The sequence below is a fragment of the Hirsutella rhossiliensis genome, assembly GCF_020360975.1.
Source record: "Hirsutella rhossiliensis strain HR02 chromosome Unknown scaffold00001, whole genome shotgun sequence".
Lineage (NCBI taxonomy): Eukaryota > Fungi > Ascomycota > Sordariomycetes > Hypocreales > Ophiocordycipitaceae > Hirsutella > Hirsutella rhossiliensis.
In genome coordinates, this window is record NW_025408667.1 from 2,134,328 (window position 1) to 2,155,966 (window position 21,639).

At 51.4% G+C, this 21,639-nt stretch overlaps 6 protein-coding genes across 6 annotated transcripts; 4 read left to right on the forward strand and 2 right to left on the reverse strand.

Annotated features, from left to right (window-relative positions):
- Positions 1–1,283: 1,283 nt before the first annotated feature.
- Positions 1,284–2,342, forward strand: HRG_00264 (AAA domain-containing protein; the record flags this gene model as incomplete). Its single annotated transcript, XM_044858735.1, has 6 exons — positions 1,284–1,414; positions 1,462–1,624; positions 1,688–1,843; positions 1,898–2,041; positions 2,133–2,288; positions 2,337–2,342. The coding sequence occupies 6 exons, from the start codon at positions 1,284–1,286 to the stop codon at positions 2,340–2,342; spliced, it is 756 nt and encodes a 251-aa protein (XP_044725135.1).
- Positions 2,343–2,541: 199 nt separating this feature from the next.
- On the reverse strand, positions 2,542–4,332 carry HRG_00265 (uncharacterized protein; the record flags this gene model as incomplete). The annotated part of the gene is made up of 4 exons (XM_044858736.1): positions 2,542–2,597; positions 3,173–3,507; positions 3,569–3,680; positions 3,786–4,332. 4 exons carry the CDS (start codon positions 4,330–4,332, stop codon positions 2,542–2,544), a joined length of 1,050 nt encoding a protein of 349 aa, XP_044725136.1.
- A 306-nt stretch (positions 4,333–4,638) lies between these two features.
- Positions 4,639–7,001, forward strand: HRG_00266 (uncharacterized protein; the record flags this gene model as incomplete). Its single annotated transcript, XM_044858737.1, has 3 exons — positions 4,639–5,206; positions 5,435–5,911; positions 5,974–7,001. 3 exons carry the CDS (start codon positions 4,639–4,641, stop codon positions 6,999–7,001), a joined length of 2,073 nt encoding a protein of 690 aa, XP_044725137.1.
- Positions 7,002–7,658: 657 nt separating this feature from the next.
- HRG_00267 (uncharacterized protein) lies at positions 7,659–8,108 on the forward strand (the record flags this gene model as incomplete). Its single annotated transcript, XM_044858738.1, has 1 exon — positions 7,659–8,108. One exon carries the CDS (start codon positions 7,659–7,661, stop codon positions 8,106–8,108), a length of 450 nt encoding a protein of 149 aa, XP_044725138.1.
- A 3,290-nt stretch (positions 8,109–11,398) lies between these two features.
- HRG_00268 (uncharacterized protein) lies at positions 11,399–11,944 on the reverse strand (the record flags this gene model as incomplete). Its single annotated transcript, XM_044858739.1, has 1 exon — positions 11,399–11,944. The coding sequence occupies one exon, from the start codon at positions 11,942–11,944 to the stop codon at positions 11,399–11,401; it is 546 nt and encodes a 181-aa protein (XP_044725139.1).
- A 510-nt stretch (positions 11,945–12,454) lies between these two features.
- Positions 12,455–13,200, forward strand: HRG_00269 (uncharacterized protein; the record flags this gene model as incomplete). Its single annotated transcript, XM_044858740.1, has 2 exons — positions 12,455–12,941; positions 12,986–13,200. The coding sequence occupies 2 exons, from the start codon at positions 12,455–12,457 to the stop codon at positions 13,198–13,200; spliced, it is 702 nt and encodes a 233-aa protein (XP_044725140.1).
- Positions 13,201–21,639: the final 8,439 nt, after the last annotated feature.

Sequence of the window (21,639 nt, forward strand, 5' to 3'; positions counted from 1 at the left end):
ACAGCAGGTGATCGACTACGCAGCAAAATACTGCTCCAAGTCAGAAAAGAAGAGCGATTCTTTTGCCCAGATTGGGAAGGCCCTGATGCCCCGGGTTAAGGACCACAACCCCCTGATTTCCTTTACGTCAAAGCTACTAAATCAGCTAGTTTCTGAGCGGGATTACTCGAAGCAGGAGGTTTGCCACTTGCTCCTCGGCCTGCCGTTACAGGAGGGTTCACGTACCTGCCTATACGTTGACTGCCGTAATTCTGATAGGCATTCCCGCTACCTCCGCATTGACGGCGATGAGGTTGATGAGGCACCCAACGTCTACGAGAAGTACAGTCAACGCCCAGAAGCTCTAACGGACCTCACTTACGTCTCCTTCCTCAAATTCTGGAATTTCCGCTCTAGAGACCCTTCCAAGTGGAAGCAATGGCAGCCAGGCAACGTCCACGGCAGGCCCCGTGTGTTGGTTTACTTTCCTCGCTATCAGGCTGATCCAGAAGGCCAGCAGTGGCCAGACTACTGCCGTGTAAAGCTGACTTTAAATCACCCACATCGCCGGCTCGATGAGCTCCTCACTTTCGACGGCCAGCTTTTTAGTTCCCACGTTCAGGCCTTCTCCTATTGTTGGCAGCATCACAGTCACGATGATGACCATTACGGCCAGCCAAGTGAGGCTCGATTACAGCCTCAAGAGGATCAATACGAGGCTCTGCCTGTGGAGGAAGAATTTGATGACGAAGACTGGATTCGCCTGGCTGCCCTTTACCTGACCACCCCTTACCCAGGAAGACCTTTACATACTTGGCCACCGCGATATCGACGTCAATTACGACTGGTCCCGGCATGTGGGTACTTATCCGGAGCTTCGAGATGGCTACTGGAAAGACCTTATCGCTAGCCACCCCGTAGCCAACAATGTGGAGGTCCTTGGCCCTCACTGGCGTGATGAGCTGAACCCACAACAACGGCTCGTGTACGACACATTCATAGGTCACTTCCAGGCGCAAAATCCTACTCAAATCCTTCTTCACGTTGATGGTGGTGGTGGCACAGGCAAGTCATTCCTTATCAAGGTGCTTTCCTCCCATCTTCAGGCAGCCGCCCTACCGAATCCTAGCCCAATTTGCCGCGTGGCGCCAACAGGCGTTGCGAGTAACCAGATACAGGGTAGCACTATTCATTCGTTGCTACGCCTCCTGTGGGTGGTCCTTTACCGACCTTCCCCAACCGACGCAGCCGCCCTTCAGTCCCGCCTACGGCACGTGAAATACCTCGTTATCGATGAAAAGAGCATGCTAGGGCTTGAGCAGCTCGCGCGGATCGATTCCCGTTTGCGACAGGCCTTTCCACAGCGCAAAGTCGAGTTCTTTGGTGGTGTGAGCGTCTTGCTTGTGGGCGATTTCTTCCAGTTGCCACCAGTCCGGCAAAAGCCCTGTATTCGACGAGAACCGGCCTGTCCTCGTTGGAAAGGAAAGGGCAGGTAGCCTACCGGTTGTTTGACCGCACTGTCTTCCTGATCACGGTACAGCGCCAGGTTGGCGATGATCAGGCCCAGTTCCGTCAGGCGTTGCAGGAACTGCGTGAAGTCAAGTTGTCTATAACGTCCTGGAACCTCCTTAGTAATCGGGTACAGGCTAGGCTAATGCAGGGTGAGGTTGACAGCTTCAGTACCGCTTTGCGGGTGTATTCTACAAAGGCCCGGGTCAACGAATACAACCACGAGCATATGGTGCACCTCAACGCCCCGGCAATACAGGTGGAGGCAAAGAATCAGGGCAAGGGCGCGGGACAGGCACCAAGCGACAATGCTGGCAATCTATCTAACAAGTTCCCTGTTGCCAAGGGCGCCAGGGTAATGCTCACTACTAACCTATGGCAGCCAGCTGGCCTAGTTAACGGTGCTCAGGGTACTGTATACGATATCGCCTGGAACGCAGGCGCCGACCCATTGGAAGACCCCCCAGCCGTTATCATGGTGGACTTTGACAGCTACGACGGACCGTCATATCTAACAACTAATGAGGGCAGGAAAATCTCACCCATCCTCCCAGTCAGGCGTGATTTCCTAGTGGGCAACGAGACCTGCGCTCGCACGCAGTTTCCTGACGGTGGCTTTTGCTATCACTGTTCACAAATGCCAGAGCCTAACGAAGGATCAAATAGTTACTGACCTCGCTTCACGCGACTTCCAGGCCGGTATTAGCTATGTTGCTGTATCACGGGTTACGTCGCTGCAAGGCTTACCCTTGAGGCGCCTTTCGATCGTCAGAGCCTCTATAACCACGCGCCGACGGAAGGTTATGCGCATTTCCTACGTATTGCATTCACGGCTAACTATGAGATAGGGATGAAGATGCGCCTCGCTGACCAAAAACGCCGTCAGGCTCAACAGCTTACCGATGCGCCGTATCCACCACTTTATCTTGACTAAACGTCGTCTTCCCTAAGCTACAGGAAAGGGGCGGTGAGGTATAGGGTATATAGCTAGACTGGGCCTGCTAGGAAGCGTTTTAAATAGCTGGTTGGCCGCTGCAGGCGAAAGGGGGGTTTCTAGGGGCCCTCCTTGGGAAAGCCGAATTGCAGGTATACGATGTTCAGCCTTCGGGCTGGATATTCAGCCGTTAAGCCCATTGCCTTGGCAACTTAACAGCTGTTCGACGTATTTTATAGACGTACTTGAGCATATACATTTCTACTCTACAGCATAAACCTTTCCATCCTGCAGCATAGACCTTATTCCAAGTTCATGCATAGACCTTCTTTATTCTAAGCTACTACATATATAGCTCCTTTTTATTCTGAATTGCTGTTTTGACTTGTCACTTACCTAAGATAAACAGCTCCTTAGATTACTACGGAAGCAACAGAACAAGAGCTTTTATCCTAGTTACCAGGCTCTGCCTTTGCCTTCTTTACTTGATTTTTCTTTGTTTGCAATCGGCCGGAAATCTTTCCCGAAAAATTGCCATGTTTCCTTTATACTGCGAATCAGTATTCTGCGTTCGATATATTTCAAAGTCCACCTTTGTCCTCTTTGCCTCTCCGCCGAGGTCGCTCGCGAATCTGTCGCACTAAGTTTTACAGACATATAATATTCTTCTAGGCGCGGCCACGGGCGGATATTTCCAAGCGTGGTACGCAACCCATGCCTGGAATATCCCAACAGCGAGCCCAAGCATACCGAGGATAACGGCAAAAAGGACGCCAACAAGTGTCGCCATCATCATATAGCGCGCTCCGCTCTTGCGCTGAAACCACTTCTCAAGGATTCCCCGAGGGTTAGGGTTCTCAAGCTCCTCAAAGAGGTCCATAAGCCGACGGCTAAAGTACTTGTAGCATATCTCTTGTTCAGCTTGCATCCGATATCCGGTCGAGTCGTATCGCAGGCAATCGGGGTCGAAAGATTGCTTCGACACTAGTTCGCGGAGGAAACACTCGGAATCAGAGTCGAAAGGAAAGAGTATCTTTTGCACCGAATCTAGGGCTTCTAACGCAACCTGTCTCGGGATGTTGCCCCTGAGGCTAAACGGTCGGCAGTTCCGCCAAAAAGAAATCGGTTGTCGGATATAAATCTAACTTGGAGATGGATTGCTCAAATGTAGCAGTACCATCATCAGGCCGCGACGCCACCAGATGCTCCTTCAAGACGCTGGTGTAATGGTAAATTTCCACGACGCCTCTGCGGCCGTCTATTCGAAGATGGTTTCTCAAGTCATCAGTCCCCTGGAACTTTAGCCCGGCCACTTTTCTCAGCCTTGCCGCCGAGAGAGCCGATTTCACGTCCCTAACCTTACTTAGGTCGTCGTGTACGCAGAGATTGACATTGTCAGACTGCGGAGAGGCGCTCGACATGAATTCGGCTAGCGATTTATCCGTGCGCCATAGCAGCGGCTGTGTTCCAAGCTCGAGAACACCCAAGGGTTGGTTTTCGGCCGAGCACTTGACCATGGCCATGACCTGTACGATGAGATTAACAGCCCGATGCTGGTCCGCCAGTGAGGGCGGCTTGGCGTCGCGTCGGGAGAAGCACTCGTGCGTCAGTTCGGAACGCTTCGAGCTTGGTTTCTCCCTGAGAAGTAGGATAGTGCCAATAATGTCCTCATGCCTGCGGAGAGCCGGCTCGCTGCATGGCAATAAGTCGGGCACATAAGAGGTTGTGATGTCCTTGTAAAAGTCGAAGAAGCGCCCCAACCGGGCTGAGCGCTTCCATGCGCAGCGGGCCATGATACATTCCGCGCCGCTCTGACAGGCTTCGCAGATGTACCAGTCCCAAAGCGCCTCCGTGAGCCTCTGTAAGTCAGCGTCGGTGATGCCTTGGAGTGGGTATGGAGATTCCAACATGCTGGAAGCCACGGAAAGGCGTCAGGGGGGAGGGGTAGAACTACTGACAAAACCTTCTGTGGGCGTCGGAGATTTTAAATATAGGTATTAAGGCAGACAACCGGGACTGCTCAGCCGCCTTAGCCGGGCGAGGCAGCGCTCCGGGTTGTTTGGACAGAAGCCAATAGAGACGCGACGATCAGATGCATAGCGAATGTAGCACTGGCTCAGCCGTTATACCGTTAGCTATGCACAACGCCCAGCATATTCGTAGCTTTAAGCAGACAAAACCAGGCGTCTACCCTTCGCGTCCCGCTCAACTTGACAATGACCGTCGACGCTGTGCCCGCCCAACAAGTATCGCCGTGGGCAAGACAGACCCCCATGAACCCCCAGTTTACGGACAATATGCCAGATCCGGGATACGGGAGTCAATATGGATCCCCGGATGCGCAGTCGAGTAAGCCCCCGCAAAGCACCATCAATGAGAGCAAGGGACGACCGCTCCTCGCACCTCTCGCCCACCTTGCCGAGTTCGACAAGGCCGTCGACGATGCAACTCTGTCTCGCTTCCAGGACGTCCACAGGCAGATAGAACATCCGCTGTTGAACTACGTCCGCCGCAAGCGACCGAGGGAGAAGTACCGCCCGATGGCCGTGAGATTGATGGTCCTTGGGAGCTCCGAGGAGACCGCGAAGCCTTGCATCGTTATCCTGTGTTCGGGCCAGCAGGCGAAGGTGGTGAGGAAATTTTTTTACAAGGACTCGGTTGGGGCTCTGTGTCGTCCCGCAGATGAAGGCCTGCCCTTGTTTGAGGTCTTTGTTATCGGCCGACCACTGGAGATGAAGTGGGCAGGTGATGACATCAATGTCTTGCTTCCCATCATCCAAGGGGGTAAATATTACACAGCCGACACATATTGCGGAGCGCCCATAACAGCCTGCCTGCCATCCGGTGACAGGAAGAGGTGTACATTCGGCGGCATCTTGGCGGCAGTCTTGCCGTCCGGAGACACCAAACTCTACGGGCTGGCGGCTGGCCATGTCTTGTTGGATGACGACTCGGATGATTGGAGAAGCGAGGGTTCGGACTCGGAAAGCGACGCTTCATCTGACACTTCAGAAAGCCATGTTTCGTTCAGCACCTTGTCTTACTCTTTGGGCGAAGACGAGATTGGACAGGCAGAGAAGCTCCAGTTGAGTTCAACAGACACCGATGGGCCCTGGACGTCCCCCGAGTTGAGCAAGGTGGGTTCCATTGCACAGGGCACTTTGCTACCCGGCCGATCAATCGCTGCCAATAGCGAATCAAAGGGCTACTATGATTGGGCCCTCATCGACATGCTCAGTTATAGACCGAACCGCGTTCAACCGAGGCAGTCTTCGAGCCCAAAGGCTTGTGACGATGGAATCTTGCGCTCCCGGGACCTCGTCATGGCCGTCCCATCCGGCTCTGCCCACAAGAGGCAGTCGGTCCTTGTCTTGACGGCATCAGAAGGGCCAAAACGAGGGTCCCTCTCCGCTCTGTCCTCAAAAGTGCTTCTCAGTCCTGGCCGGGTGTCTGTTAACGCCTTGGTGGTAAATCTCGATAACAGCAAGCGTATGTGTTTCGTCCTATGTGCACTCTGCCGGGTCCGAATATACCGCTAATAATGTCGACAGAAATTGTAGACGGTGACTCGGGGTCATGGGTGGTCAACGAAAAAACCCTGGAGGTATACGGCTACATTGTCGCCTCGGACCCCTTTGGCGGCGGTCATATTATCCCAATGGCTGAGGCGCTCGAGGACATCAAAGTCACCATCGGCCTCGGATCGGTCACGCTGGCCAGCTCGTTCGACGTTGCGACTGCCGAGCTGTCCCGCCAAATTAACCATGGTTTCAATGTCGACCCGGCACCCACGCTCCGCCAGAATATCAACTCGGGGAATGCGGTTGACAACGAACATGGTGGTCAGCAGAATACCGCATGCCACTGGCCCACTGCAGTTGACCCTTACAAGGCTCCCGACCAGTCTTTGCCAGTCAAGCTGCAGGAGGATCTCGTGCAAGAGTCCCTCCACGACGAGCACGCGCTGCTGCTCTTGAAGCCGGAGTGGAAGCGACAGGGCGACAAGCTGGGCCTCCTGCTGCAGTATCGGCTCAGCCTGTCGGTTCAGTTCACAGCCCCTACGACGCTGCACAATGTCGTGATCGTGGCCAGGTACGAGGGCAAGGCCAGCGGCGCGCAGACGAAGCCAAGCGGGACGCATCTCAAGGACAAGCGCCTGGTCTACTGGCGCCTCGGCGACATCACCCCGACGGTTGTCATGCAAAAGGTCATGTGCCGCATCGTCGGGGCAGACGGCGTGGCCCCAACTGGCGGCCTCATCGAGGCCCGTTGGGACTATGCGGCCACGAGCCACGACACCGTATGCAGCGGCATATCCATCTCGATGCTGGAGGAAACGGACAAGGCGGCAGCGGCTGCCGAGGATGATCCGTTTGTCGACCAGAGCGCCGACGGTGCAGGCCCGTCCACCATAGCTCAGCCAGCCATAGACAGCGGGGATGCTCATCCTTTCGAAATTTGGCGTACTCACTTCGACATCGCCGCCGGCTCCAAGCCTAACCTAGGCCACCACCAGCACAGCGACTTGGGTGACTTCGACGAGGACCCTTTTTTTGGCGCTGTCTTTACCAGCTTGTAAGGCGGGACTCCCTCCTTCCTCGACTCTCCTGGCTTTGATCAGTTGGATTTCCTCACCAACAAAACCAGACGTAGTCATGAAGCTGCTGGCGACACTTCGATCCCCGATTCTGAGGGCAGGGCGGCATTTGATAGCACCCTGAAGAGAGGAGATGTCATGATGACGACTTCCTTTCCAGTTTCAAGACCACAGAGAGTCACTCGTGCGAGATTCTCCAAGATGCGGACTGGATGCATGACTTGTAAGTGCTCGATTCCATACGAGTTCCCGAAAGGCGTCGAACTAATGACGAGCAGGCAGGTGAGGCGGCAATGCTAGGCCTCATCCCTCCCCTTTACGCCCCCCCTTTTGGAAACTTGACGGGCGATGGAGACTGACTGTCCTAGGCGACGACACATCAAGTGCGATGAAACAAAGCCAGGCTGCAGGAATTGCACGAAATGGGCCGGGGTTTGCAGCGGTTACCAAAGCCCAGGTGGTCAACCCAAGTTCAAGGAAGTGATGCGATCGGAGGACGCGTTATGGCCTCTTGCCGACGGAACAGCGTCCCTGCTGACTGAGACCACTTGTCAACCCCCTTGTCATCGCAATGAGCCGCCGCCACTTGTCATGCCTGAAACACAGTCGGGGCAGTCACGGTGATACGTGCTCGACGACATGTTCTGGAAGGAGACGATGCCGCAGCTCGTCCGTGATAGCGAAGCTCTGCGCAGTGCTAACCTGGCCGTCCACACGCTCATGCTGGCCAAGGGCCCGGATCCCGCGCGGCGGCCCGAGGCGGCGACAGCGCCCGACTATTACGGCCGGGCTCTCGACTGCTACGGCCAGGCTCTCAGGGCGGCGCGTCAGGCCACCAGCGCGAGCCACGCCGACCTTCGCGAGGCTGTTCTCTGCTCCCTCTTCTTCGCCGCCTTCGAGTTGGTCAACGACGACCAGGCCGCGGCGGCAGCACATCTGCAGAGCGGTCAGAGAATACTCGACGCCGTGACGCCGGCGGAGCGCCCACACATACGGAGTCAGCTGCGACATATTACTCGATTTCTCGCCCTCGAGGCTCGAGGGGCCTATCCTCACTATTACGACATCGCCATCCTCAATATGCTTTAAGCCCCGGATGCTAAAGCGTTTGAGGGCTCGCAATATGCCAACGATGCCTTCTTTCGCGCGGCGTATCTGTGTTGTTGGTGATTCCTCGCGGAATGGGGTTAAGGAGCGGGAAGGCGCGTCGTTGTTCTCGCGAAGATTCGCTCGGTAGGCTCCATTATCAGGGCGAGCTAAAGTATCCCGGCCTAGGAAGACTCCGCAAAGTGTCATTCCTGTCGTCTTTTCTCCGTTTTGACGCTGCAGCCTGCAGCACATTGCAGGCCAACATACCATCTGACATGATGCCATTAAGCGCCGTCAGCGTCCACATGCAGACTGCAACAAGACGGCGCTTAGCTGCGCCCAGTGATAAAATGACGCGTAATTATCGCGGGGGCCTTAAAGATGAGGTTTAACTTCGTCTTTTATTCCTTAGTCTCATCTACAAAGCTTAGACCTCTTACAAGAAGTTCTGATTCTTTATTATCTCAAGTTACATTTTAAGCCTGTTCTCAAGCAGGGGCTTAAGAGCACAGTGGAAGGAATAGGGGCTCAGAGAGGTGAACTGAGATGCATGTCTTGGCCTATCTATTGGGACGAGTGAGGGGCTTATGTAGGTACAGATGCCACAAATAACTAGCCAGAAGACGGCATTGGGATGTCCCTTATCGCACGGAGGATGAGCAAGTGGGCATAAAGATCAGGGACTGGAAGACTCTTGATTCTGCTATCTAAGGTGGGAAAGAGGCGAGATCTTTATAGACTGCCTGAATATGAGAATGGAAGGGAATGGTAGTGAATGGAAGCATCTGATCGGATCATCTGGAAGCCACTGATGCGTTGATGATGCCTCCTAGAAGTTTCTGTGGGAAATGTGGAAACGGACTGTGCGAATAGGGGTCAGACTGTTGGAGGCTGATATCCTATGTGTGACATACCCCCCCAGGTTGTGCTGGCTAGTGGGCAGTGCAAACTGAAGAAAGAAACTAGATCCCTAGCAACGTAGAGATATCGACGAGACCGAGTTGTTTGACGAAAGTAGCAAATTTCTGGCCTGGCAGAGCTTTGGTGAGCGGGCTGAGCGCCGTGGCTGAGTCACTCGGACCGGGGTCCGGTGTCGGATATGGGTGCTGAATGTCATGAAACTCATCCTGATCATCCGAGTCCTCATGATCAGATGGTTCGGGTTGTACCACAATCGTGGTGGCGTCTCCTTGGTCTGAGGTTGAGGGAGATTGCTCAACGGGGTCAGGTTCAGGTTCATCGATTTGAGTGGGGATTTCCTCGTAATCCGACTCGTCCTCGATGTGGGCTGGAAGCTGTACTTCCACGCGCTGTGGGATAGGTTCTGGTGGCTGATCATTTCCGTCATAGAAGATGCTTTCATTGAAGGTCACATCTCGGACCCTTCGGACTTCTGATGTGGACGGAATCCAGATCCTGAAAATGTTCGTGGAATCATATCCAACGAGATAACCGATTTCTGTGTGAGGGTCGGTCTTTAGGTCCTTCTTCTGTCTGTTCTGAAGGGCCTGGGGTGTCAAGGGATAGGCTCTGCAGCCGTATGCCTTGAGAAACGTGATGTCAGGCTGGTCTTGCTGGTAGCCTATGTCTCTGTTGTTGTCTCGCAGCCACTGATGAAGCAGCTGGAAAGGCGTTCGGAAGCTGTGGTTCTGCATGGGCGATCTGTTGTGCAAAACACTGCTGCTTTCCAAGTCTCTGGCCAAAGATCAGATGGTAAATTGGCATCAATTCCCATTGTTCTGGCCTGGGCAGATATTACCCCCAGATCGCTCTGCAGAGCCGTTTTGAGCGGGAGTGTAAGGGCAGAAGGTTCATCTTGAATCCCTTTCCTCGATCCAGCTCTCATACGCACTCTGAAGAGAACGATCGTTATCACGGTGGATAATGCAAATATTGAGATTCCATTGGCGTTGAATCATTGCCTCATGGTTTCTCAAAGCAGTCATAACGGACCCTTGTGTCGCGTCATTCAGAAGGTAGATGAAGATCATGCTTGTAAATTCATCTTTGATAAGAAGAACAGCTTCCTTGCCGTTGAATGAGGTGTTCATACTGAAGATATCAACGTAGATTCTCCAGAATGGTCTGGGGCTCGGTTTTGAGGGGTTCGGAGAGACGACCTTCTTTCCTTCCCAAGGAACACGCGGTGCAATCGATGGTAACTGGGCCTTTGATCTTCGAACCCGTCGTGTTCTCAACAAGACGCTCTAGGGCTTGAGCGTTCAAGTGGCCTAGGCGCTTATGCCAAAGCGTAGCATCTGCTGTTTTCACTGCGCGAGGTGCAGATGAAGATGTGAAGTTGGAGGCGTGAGAGTCCTCCTTAATCGGGTTGAACTCGATGACCGGTTGACGAAAGCGGCGTTTCGTATGAAATATAATCTGATCGTCTTTAGAGACGCGTCCAGATAGTGGATTCCAGTTGTATCCCTTCGCAAGAAAGCGGTCGAGGGATGCGATGTTGGTGTGGAATTTTGGCACGAAGGCAACTTCGTTGAGCTGAAAAAGTCCTCCTTCTTCAAGCTTCATACGGACTGTGCCGTAGCCAAGGATCTGAAGTTGACTATCGCCTGCAAAGAGCTCTTTGGCTCTGCAAGGGCGGTGTAGTCAAGAAAACGGGATCGGTTGTTGCAAATGTGTGTGTCTGATCCGGAATCAAGGATAAAGGAGTCATACAGCGGGTAGACTGCCTTTCCCGTCGAGAAACTGGTTGATGGAGGTGTTGAGGAGGCGGTGTGTTGTCAGGAGCTGGTAGAAGACCGGCAAACGCTGTGCCTTTAACGGAGGAGTCGGACGATTTCTCCATTTCCTTCTTCTTGAAGTCTTGTGCTTTCTCCGTCATCTTCTTTGCCCATGGATTGAGTCGAGGATTTCCTTGATCTTCTTCTCAACCTTCTGATCAGGAGTCCAGCCATCAGGCCGAGCTGATTTGATGAGATAGAAGCAATCTACGAAGCGGTGATATTCTCCGCAGACACACATAGGAACACCATCAGCGTTCTTGCTTGAAGACCACTTAGGCTTGTCCTCTTTCCTCTCCGATTTCTCTCCCTTGCCTTGGAAGGCAGCTCCGAATGATCCTTTGCTGTTGTTGGCGGCCTTGATTCGGTGAGCTCGTTCAAAGATCTCACTGATCTTAATGCCGTCCGGGAAGTCCGTCTTCCAATCAGGCTTGCCGAATACGGCCTCGTCTTCCATTTTGTTGACCCAATAGTCTGTGAATGGGGCGTTGATGGACGAAACAGCCTGTAGGAAATCTTGGGTAGGGCGAAGGTCCTGGACATCAGGAAGCCCTAATTGCTTTGCCTCAGTGAGGACTTTCTGCCATTGGGTGACCCAAGCTTCGATCTTGGTCCTGTTTGGCGACTGAAGGGTGGAACGATAACGCTGAACAACTTCCTCTCGAGTGCCCAGTCGGTTGGGGCCACACGAGCCTGAAGCAAGGCAAGTTGCTTTGCAACGTCGTGTTCCTCGGCAATGGTGCTGTAGTAGTTGCCGATGGTCTTGACGATGTGTTGTTGAAGGCTGGCGAGTGCCTTCACTTGATCCCTATACCCTTGAAGCTTCGAGCGGTATTGGGTGTGGAGGAATTCGAGACGGCGAAATTCCTCCGAGGTCAGATCCACGAGATCAGATGCTTCGTGGTTGATTTGTCGGAATGTTGGTTCAACTGGCTGCTGAAGAACCGGCTTACCCTCCTTGACGGCAGGGTCCAGAAAGTCCCAAAGACTGTGGGACGTGGCGAATTTCTTGATGATAGAAATCCATTGTTTCCAGTCGCAAGGGCCGTTGAGCACGGTGCCCTTGGAAGAGCCATCAAGATCTAGAGCTGAGCTCATTGTGGAAGCTATTCTGCGCAGCGGAGTGAACAAGAATAAGATACCCAGTCAGTGGCAGACCGGGCTCATAACTATCGCACGGAGGATGAGCAAGTGGGCATAAAGATCAGGGACTGGAAGACTCTTGATTCTGCTATCTAAGGTGGGAAAGAGGCGAGATCTTTATAGACTGCCTGAATATGAGAATGGAAGGGAATGGTAGTGAATGGAAGCATCTGATCGGATCATCTGGAAGCCACTGATGCGTTGATGATGCCTCCTAGAAGTTTCTGTGGGGAAATGTGGAAACGGACTGTGCGAATAGGGGGTCAGACTGTTGGAGGCTGATATCCTATGTGTGACATCCCTGTACCTGGGCCAGGCCTGCATTATGTCTTTATGCTAGGAGAGTCAGGTTGGTCCGGCAGACCCTTATGGTATGACTAAAATATTGGGTCCACCGGGTATGACTCTGACCTCTTGGGCCCGCTCTCCTCAACACCTGTCCAGGAGATTCCTCAAGAGGTCATCATGCATTCCAACGACTCACCGAGCATCGGCATCGCCAAGCCTCCTTCTCCTCCCCCACCGCCACCGCCAGCAATCAAAAAGGATCCCAATCCTATTCCTGTCCCCAAGCCGCCGATAGTAGCCTCGACTGGGCCTACTGGGGCCTTCGTGGTTGATCTTCTCATTTTCAGCGGCTCGCCTTTCAAGGATCATTGGACTTACTGGGTGCGCTCACACGCCAACCCTGACATCGGTGTTCTGCTTCATGCGACCGGCGATGTCATTAACGGATTCGTATTCGAAATCAAGCGCCGCCACGACTTTAGGCGAACTCACAATCGTCCCACAACAAGGATTCCACTGCAATGGGTCAATGCCAAGCACTTTGACGAGGAGGCCATGTTTGATAGACAGCGCAACGACAGTATACCTGTATGCGCCTTTGAAGCCGGTGTGTACAAGGTTGCGGCTCCTGGGAAGTCCCTTAACGATGTCAATGACAAGGCAAGTATTCTCCCTTGGACACCTTACAGATTCCGTGTAACCGGTTAGGGGAGACTTTTACCCGGCGTGTGCTGCTATTGAAGTGCCCCATGCTAATTTCCGAGGTTCCCACGGCCCAGGATAAATCCAGCAAGAAGATCACTCAGAGGAACAGTCAAACGTGGATCATTGAGTCTGCTCGCCAACTCGCCGAAGAGGGTATTTTTACCACGACGTTGCCGCTTATCTCCAAGCCATTGAACAGTAAGGACTCCTGGAAATAAAGAGAGTATAGGAGTTCTTGCCTGTAAGAAAATTAGTTTAGGTATCAATCAAGTGGTCTTTGCTTATACATATGGATAAGTCTCGGAGATGCCCTATTTTGCCTGGTGAATTGGTATGTATGGACGTAATATTAGCCTTGAATAGTCTGATCCCTGTCCTCATTCAGACCAGTCATCTAGTTCCCCAAAGAACCTTCTAGTCAATAGCACCAACGCCTTAGTGGCGTCATTATGCTCTACTTGATCTTAATCACTTTCTATTTACTTATTAAGGCAGTCTATAAAGACCCTACCTCTTTTCTACTATAGATAGTAAAATCAAGAGTTCTTTAGTCCCTACTCTTTATGCCTCCTTTTCTTATTCTCCCGTGAGATATATAACAAGCTGGGTGGCAATCAACGGTAACGGGTCGGCCCTAGAAGGGTTAAAGCAGTGGTCATGCTACTATTCGTTGCTGCGGTCAGCCAACTTGACCACAGCGTCACACGGGCAGCAGGGCAAAAGAAGACGAATTGACTAAGCTGTCTGGTTAGTTAATTGACCACGCCTATCAAGGGTCTGCACGGGCCAAGCCTGGGCCCACGTCGGGCCCAGCCCGTAACAGAGGCTGTCAACCAGGCTAATATCAACTAACTCAACCCAACTTAATACAGCTAATTCTTATAACCGACCAACTTAATCTTGTTATAATATTAAGTTAGGCCCTAACTAACCGGCCTGCCACTCTAACTGTCCGGCCTACCAAAAAGTAGGTAAGTATAGCTGGTTAAGGCGTAGCGTCGATGCTATATAATTAGGTATTATAAGGGTCTTGGCCCAAGAGGGCAAAAACCGTAGTCGCGCTACTAGACCCCCTCTGCCATAGGGTGAGTGTGACAAAAGGGAACAGAATTAACTTAGCGATAGCTTCGTCAATTGACCAAACAAGAGAACGTTTGGTCCAGCAACCAAACAACCAATCAAGGGCCTTAGCACCATGACAGGTATATATATTCCCCGCCCTAATGATCAAGACTATAAAGCCCGCAAAGCATATAAGGAAGTAATGTTATGACTATTATAACGAGCTAGGGTGTGCTATAGACCAATTTATAGGAATCACTAGTGGTCTTAATATTATAGTTTGCGCCTATATACCGTTAGAGACGACGAGAGCATTAAGGCAGCTTTCAGAGGTAATAGATATAGTAGTTATTATATAGAACGCCTATAAAGCTATAAGACGCTTCCGAATATCTATTCGCAGCTAAATTAGTAGGGAATTCTATTAGATTCTATATAATTATATATATATATATATATACAGTTATACCTATAGACCCTTTCTTTTAGAAGAATAGTGTAGTCTATTGTTACGGGTTGGACCCGGTGTGTATTGGTGCCGGCTGTTCCGCACCTATGCGTGCGTGTGTATAACTATAAGCGGCCCTCGCGCCCGTAGGAGCTGCGCCCGCTTTCTCTCTTCTTTCCTCCCCGTAATTAGATTATCGACCTTCTTATCAGGGACCTCCTCTGTGCACCTCACTCGGACCAATCCCCTTACATCTAGGCCCAAGTTATCTATCCACCCACTTTCATTAACTGTACACCCAAAAAGTGGATTAACTGTGGCTGACGGCCGAAGAGGGCCGATACCGCCAATTTGTATGCACACATTCTCTACGATAAGTAGAGCCAGGTAGTAACAGTTCTCCTTCAACGATAAGGCACCCAAAATTGAAGCTATTCGTACTGCGCTTTCTATGCTGATGAGACTATTCTTTGGTGTTTACAACAGGCCTCCTTCTTCGAGTGCACTACGTGCCTGATCCGCTTCATCTAACTGTGATTCCAATTGATCCCATACATCCTCAAGGGCGGCATCGTCCGTGAGGCCGGCGACGAAGATGCAGTCTTGGGTCTCCCGCCGTACCGGCTGATCGTCATCATCAGAGACTGGCGTTTGACGCCCGGCTTGTTGATACGCCCGTTGCATCCGTGTGCCTGCCTCGTACGTATCGCCGTTTTCCTCGATGTGCCGCAGCCCTCGTTCCGTTGAAGTCATCGCGGCCGTTACCGTACCCGTCATCGCCGCTGGTGCCGTTGAGGAGGAGGCAGTCGTATAGCCTCAGCCCGCTCATGCCGTTCAGCGATCTCGTGATGTGACGGATCCCGCCGCGTTGATCTTGACCGCCGTGACTCTTCGAGGTTGAGTGAGCCCTTGGGGCGGCCCTAGCCCTGATAACTTGTGGCTCGTATGGTGCCCGAGTAGGGCTTGTGCCCTGAGCGCTTGTATCGATCGGAATATACCAAAATGGGTCGAAGTCGTCGAGTGTAAGGGAGGTATTGGTGTTGATAGACTCGAAGATTCGATGGCAGCACGGTAGCCCTCGACTAGTAGCCCAATTACAAGGACATTGACCTGGCGGCGGTTTGGCCCGTTGACTTCGGGGTCTAGAGGATCTTGCGATGCTCATCTATTAGTAGCTTTAACGCATATGACGATACTCGCTCGCGGATCGGCATATACGGCGCCTGTAGGAGAACGTTGATATCTTGTGGAGGTTTCGATTCTCTATCGCTGTGATCTGAGCAGCCTGATGGCCCCAGAAGCGTTCGAATCGTTGGAAAACGGTCGTCAAATCGCCCGTACAGGACCAAAGGAACTTCTTCATATGAGAGTGAAGTCCCTCGACGATCGAGGTCGTTGTACGCCCGAAGTGGCGATATTGATTAACGAAACAAGATACAAACTTCTCCTTCCAAGGCGTTAGCCACGTATTGCAACAGTATTGTATAGCTGCAAGCGGGTGGCGGCCTGGTGTCTCAAATTGGCGTAAACGTTCGTTGAAGCTATTCACATCTTGTGACTTGACGATCTCGTTCCACTCTTGTAGAAACGCTTGGAATGCCGGGGCCCGTACGACTCGATTGCCGATTTTTGATGCCTTAGGGAAAATTGCTTGCATTTCGCAACGACATTCTGGTTAATATGCCACGTGCAGAGAAGGTTAGTACTGTTTTGAAGCTCGCGAAAGCTATCTAACGCCTTAAGCAACGCAGTATCTCGGTCCGTGACAGTGACCCTTGGAAATGGGATCGACTCCTTCTCGCAAAGGACTAGCAGCAACGAGATAGCCCAATAGTAATGGGACTCGGTCTCGCCGTTCAAGAAGATAGAGGCAATAGAGAACGTTTTGTTATCTCGAGTGGCCGCGCAGATATTCAATAACGGCATATTGAATCGGTTCGTCTTGTAGGTACAGTCGAGGACGAGGACATCGTGATGCTGACGCCATCGATGGAAGGTAGCACGAGGCGCGAGAAATAGCCCAGTTAGCCGGCCCTGGGGATCACGACTATCTCGATGAAAGAAGTCGGACTTATCTAGCCGGTCGTAGAGAAACTGAAGAGGCGTACGGCCAGCTAGTTCTTCCTGACGGTGCCTAGCCAAGGCGTTACTCACGTCTTGAGCCGTGATACCGGCTAAACGAGGATCGTCGTGAACCAGGTCACGAAGCTCGCCAGCAATATCGGTCGGCCGGGTATTGTTATTAAACTTCCGGATAATGTCGTCGCGATACTTCTGGATAACAAGCGCCCGGTACTTCGGAAAGACCATCGGGTCATCAACAAGGCGATGATTGTGAACATCGTGAAGATAAGAGATAGTCCAGTAACCGCGTTTTTCCTTCAACGAGAGGCGAAATTCACAGTCTGTTTTCTGGGTTGCTGTATTGAGGCGACGACGAGAGATATGAGCAGCTTTATCCTTCCGATTTTCGTAGGGGCCGGCCTTGATACAACGAACAAGTGCAGACTTGCGTTGGCCAGCGTTATCCCGCTTCGATGTTCGAATGTGTAGGGCGTAGCCCTCAGCCTCAGCAACGGTATCGGCGGCTTCCATCGCGGCCTGGAAGGTCGGGAATAGTGTCTTCGTAAGCGACTCCATGATTCGGGCTCGTAAGGGCAGAAAACGCGGTGCGAATAGCTTCAGTTTTGATGGTATTGCTGATAGTTACGGTTACAGGATGTTGTTACGCAAGCATCACGAACTGGCCAGCTGGCCGGCCGGGAATGGGCGCACCAAAATTAGCGGCATCGGCACTGCGCCTGACCCAGCCACAGTTGATCCACTTTTTGGTGTACAGTTAATAAAAGGAGGTGTATAGATAATTGGGCCCTACATCTATAGGGGTGATAGACGAAGGTGAAGATTTTGAAGATTTTGAATGAAGGATGAATCAAATGAATTGAATTTTTTGGATCTTGATTCAAAATCTTCAAGCTCCAATTTTCGCGATTCAAGTTGGGTTTGGGCCAATTCAGGCCATTCATGAATAGTTTGAAGGATCCCTAAACGAAGTGAATTTGGTGTGTACCTGAGCGATTGCAAAGATGCCTCAAAAACGCCAATAAGTAGTATATAGTTTTAAGTTATAGCCTTCTAAGAAGTCGATAATCCCGAATACTACAAAAATTAACTTACATAAATACTGATCCGCCTGTCCTAGGCAAATCGACTGAAAATAAGCACTTTCAAAGCTCTGCCGAATCCTCAAAATACGTCGGTACAACGCGTTCGAATCCGCCACTGTACACGGCTACACTCTTAGAGCCCCAATCCTCCGAAGCCTCCATTGTATCTAGACAGGGGTTGATATCGCAGACTTATCGGCTTGGGATGCAGGAGGTTTGGGGTAGGGGTTCAGTGGGAGCCTCGGTGGGAGGAAGAGGTTGAGGAGGATTCTCGCCTGAACACAGATTAGCATATACCTACATATATAATGAGGGTATATCCATACATACCATCTTCCAGCTTGCCCGGAATGTGGTCTGGTCTCCAAATAATACTATTGGCAAAGGGCAGGATGTCATACTCCATGGCCGCCTTGATCAACGCCTGATCGATCTTATCTTCCTGAGTATAAGCACTCCGTAAAAGTGTTAGTACTCGCACCGTATCTGCCTTCAAGGCGTGACGGCGGATACCGAATTCGTCTCTACAACCGCTGAAGAGGCGTTCCACGTCAACTTCAGAGCCAGAGACAGAGAAGATCACGCGCCGCCGCAGCCAAAAGTGGCCACTCGACCTTGTGTTCTTTCCACCACTTCAGTAGGAAGTCTGGAGACTTTGCAATAGACTCGTCGAACTCTATTCGAGGAGCTGCAAGCCACCGTTCAAGCTCCGAAATAGGGATCGCCGCGCCCGTCTCCGCCTCCCTCGCCTTCTTCATTTGGATGGCTCTCCATTGCGCAATGGAGACTCCTTGAGGACGCTCAGCTGGCCTGGATTGGCTCATAGTTGAGTTTGTGGCATTCAATGCTGCTAGCTCCGGCCACTCCGTTTTGAAATACTTCTTGACTTTAGCCATAATCTCAGAGTATTGATCCGGTATCATCATTTCCAATTGGTGAGTTTTATAACGCGGATCCAGGATGTGAGCTGCGAATAGCATCATTTGATCGTCAAGCTTCTTCATATAAGTAACGTGTTTTGCTTTGCCCTTCGAGAAGGCGTCTCGAATGGACATATCAAGGTCTGTAAAGTCGCCAACTCCTTCGACTACATCATCAAGGAGAGCTTCCAAATCCCAATAGATATCGAGACTTTGTGAGATCGGCGGCATAACTTCGGAGACTTTCAGAGTGTGGTCTTTAAACGGCTTCAGAACCTTCCACAGTTGATAGAGAGCGACAATCTCTTCTGATAAGGGCAGGAGGCACTTGACTTGCGGGTGAGTATCAACGAACTCAGTATACTCTGCCTCAAGCTCGAGGAATTGGTCAATCATGTCGTAGGCCGAATTCCAGCGAGTGTCGACATCGTAGGTTGGCTTCCGGTAGTGCGTGCGCGGCATGCTTTTGAAGTCTTGCTCCTAGACCCGGATCTCAACATCCAGAGATTGAGGAGGCGGATTTTGGCAATCCCACTTCGACTAGAGTCTCCCGGAATGGTGTAGTTGTTGCTTTTATTCTCTTCGTCCCACTTGTCAAGCATCTTCTTGGCTTCCTTCGCTGTGCCTGCTTTGAGATCTTGCAAGACGCCCTCACAAATGAGCGAGGTAATATGAGCTAGACAGCGGATCCAACTCTTCCTGCCGTGAAAGCGCATGCGGGCCTCCTATTGGGCTCACCTTGTCGTCGAATTTGGTCTTGAGAGAATCGTACAAAGACTGACAGAGCGTGCCGTTATTGCCGGCGTTGTCTCCCGTAATGGCGAGAAGCTTAGGCTTGAGCCTGAGCTCCTCAAGCGTCCTCTCAACTATCTCAGCTAATTGTTTGCCAGTGTGAGATCTTTTGAGCTCAATAAACTCAATAACTTCCTCTCTCTCCTCAAACTCCGGTGTAATCCAGTGCGCAATAATGGCGAAAATGGGCACCTGATTCGGTGCTGTCCAGATATCAAGGGTGAACGAGATGGTGGCACAATTGTACTCAAGCTCAATCTTCAGCTTCTCCCTGCGTTCGACAAAGTCTGTATATATATGATTGCGTAACGTTATACGACTCCTGTACACACATGTTGTGTTGTGAGCCAAGAACATCTCTTGAAAAGCAGGAGTCTCGACAACAGAGAAGGGTTGTCGGTGTTTACAAACCACCGGCGGATAGACTCCTTTGCCGTGAGTCTTGCTCTCTGCCTAGGTCGACCGCTCCATGCGTCTGCCTCTGTATAATCTCCTCCACCAATGGCGCGGCCGTATCCATTAATTCGAGCGTGGTGAGATTCCTTCGTAATACCGTGGATTTTTAAATGGTCTCCCATGCCAGAGGTAACCCCTCGGCGGTTCGATTCGAGGACCTGGAATCTCTTCCGAAGAGTATTGGGATTTTGAAGGCACTCTATACAAGTCCACCGGAACTCTTGGAAGATCTTCGGCCCATCCTTATCCTCTGAGTAAAAGCTTCTGTCTATAGCTTCCTCTGCATATACCAATAGACGTGGCTGTTCTTGTCTCTCTTCTTGCGAACATGCTTTTGTTTGTTGTCGGCCCACTTCTTGATAAGTCCGGCTTTCTCTGCGAGCGTCATATGACTACTGTTCAATGGCGGCTCTGGTGTATCCGCGTCGGGCATGTCATCATCTGACTCACAGTCAGGATGACCCGGGGGCGCGCAGACAATTGTATCTTCGCCAGTTGGAAGAGGAGAGGAAGGAGCCGGAGTTGCGCTAGAATCAGCGCGCGCGCGCGCGGGATTCCGAGGGTTGAATTGAGGACGTTCGATGCGGGCATAATTCTGCGTTGGCAATTTACGCCGGGTCCTTGGAGCAAAGAAATTCGCTGCGGCAGATGTTTTTGTTTCAGCAGGGGCCATACTACGTATCATGTTATAATTAGCTATCCACTCGTAAGGTAATTAAATAAGGAGGGTAGATTGAGAGTAATGAAGTTTTACCTGATCTTGGCTGAAAGGCTCGAGAATGGACGCGACACAGGTAGTCGGAACGACACCAAATAAACCACAATAAAGTGTCAAGGAGTCGGGGTTGAACGGGTAGGATAGGTCGTCGGTCAGGGCGTTGATTCGGGGGCTGATCCGAAGCCGCTGTCGGAATATCGAAGCAGGAATTAGGCGAGGTCGTGGTAAAATAATGTCGTGGCAGTTGTCGCGAAGACCGTTGCGCCACGCAGGCAAAAGGTGGATGGGCTGACGACCCTGTCTTTCCGACAGCAGTAGAATTAACAGGTGGTCAACTGAGCGGAAATAACGCGTCTGAACGCGGCTAGTTGGCACAATATATCCTTATCATGCAGATTTTTCGGGTACTTCCTGATCGGCTAATTTGTATGGACAAACAAGTAGCAGTCATATTGGGCTCGAGGAGTAGATAAGTCCCTAACAGCCTCCAAATCGCGAGCTGACTCGATTCGTGTCACTTCCAATTGTTCGCGCAGTATTGAGATGTTGAGGATCTGAACGCGTTTTTCGAATCAGCTTGCTGGGGGCTGTACAGCGGTATAATTATTATATTATATATCCAGAATATGGGTTGCCGAGCTTAATATGTGCTTGAAATGTAGTATTCCAACCAAAAAATGGGCTATCCATTGATTGCCTTCAAGATGATGTGGCATTTCTTGAGCAAATGTTAACGACATGTAACTATCGAGGTTATATCATCCGAACGAGAAAATCCAGAACATTCGAGCGGCACTACATTTAAATCATGTGCATTATAAAATGGCACTGTTCATGAGCTTCATGGTGTTTTTTAATACTCCGTATAGGGTGGCAAGATTGCTGAAACGGTGGCGTATCAGGCACTGTTAGGGTCGTTATACCACAATATATGGACGCCCTAACTGCCGTCCTTCGCCTCGATTTCCCAGCGACGCCCCGCCAGACGCGGGCGGCGCGGGACTAGGATTTTGCCAGTGGAGTGTGGACGGTGGAATCCAACTGAAACACGCACAACAGACTTTTAAATACGCAGAGCGTCATCACAAGCGCGG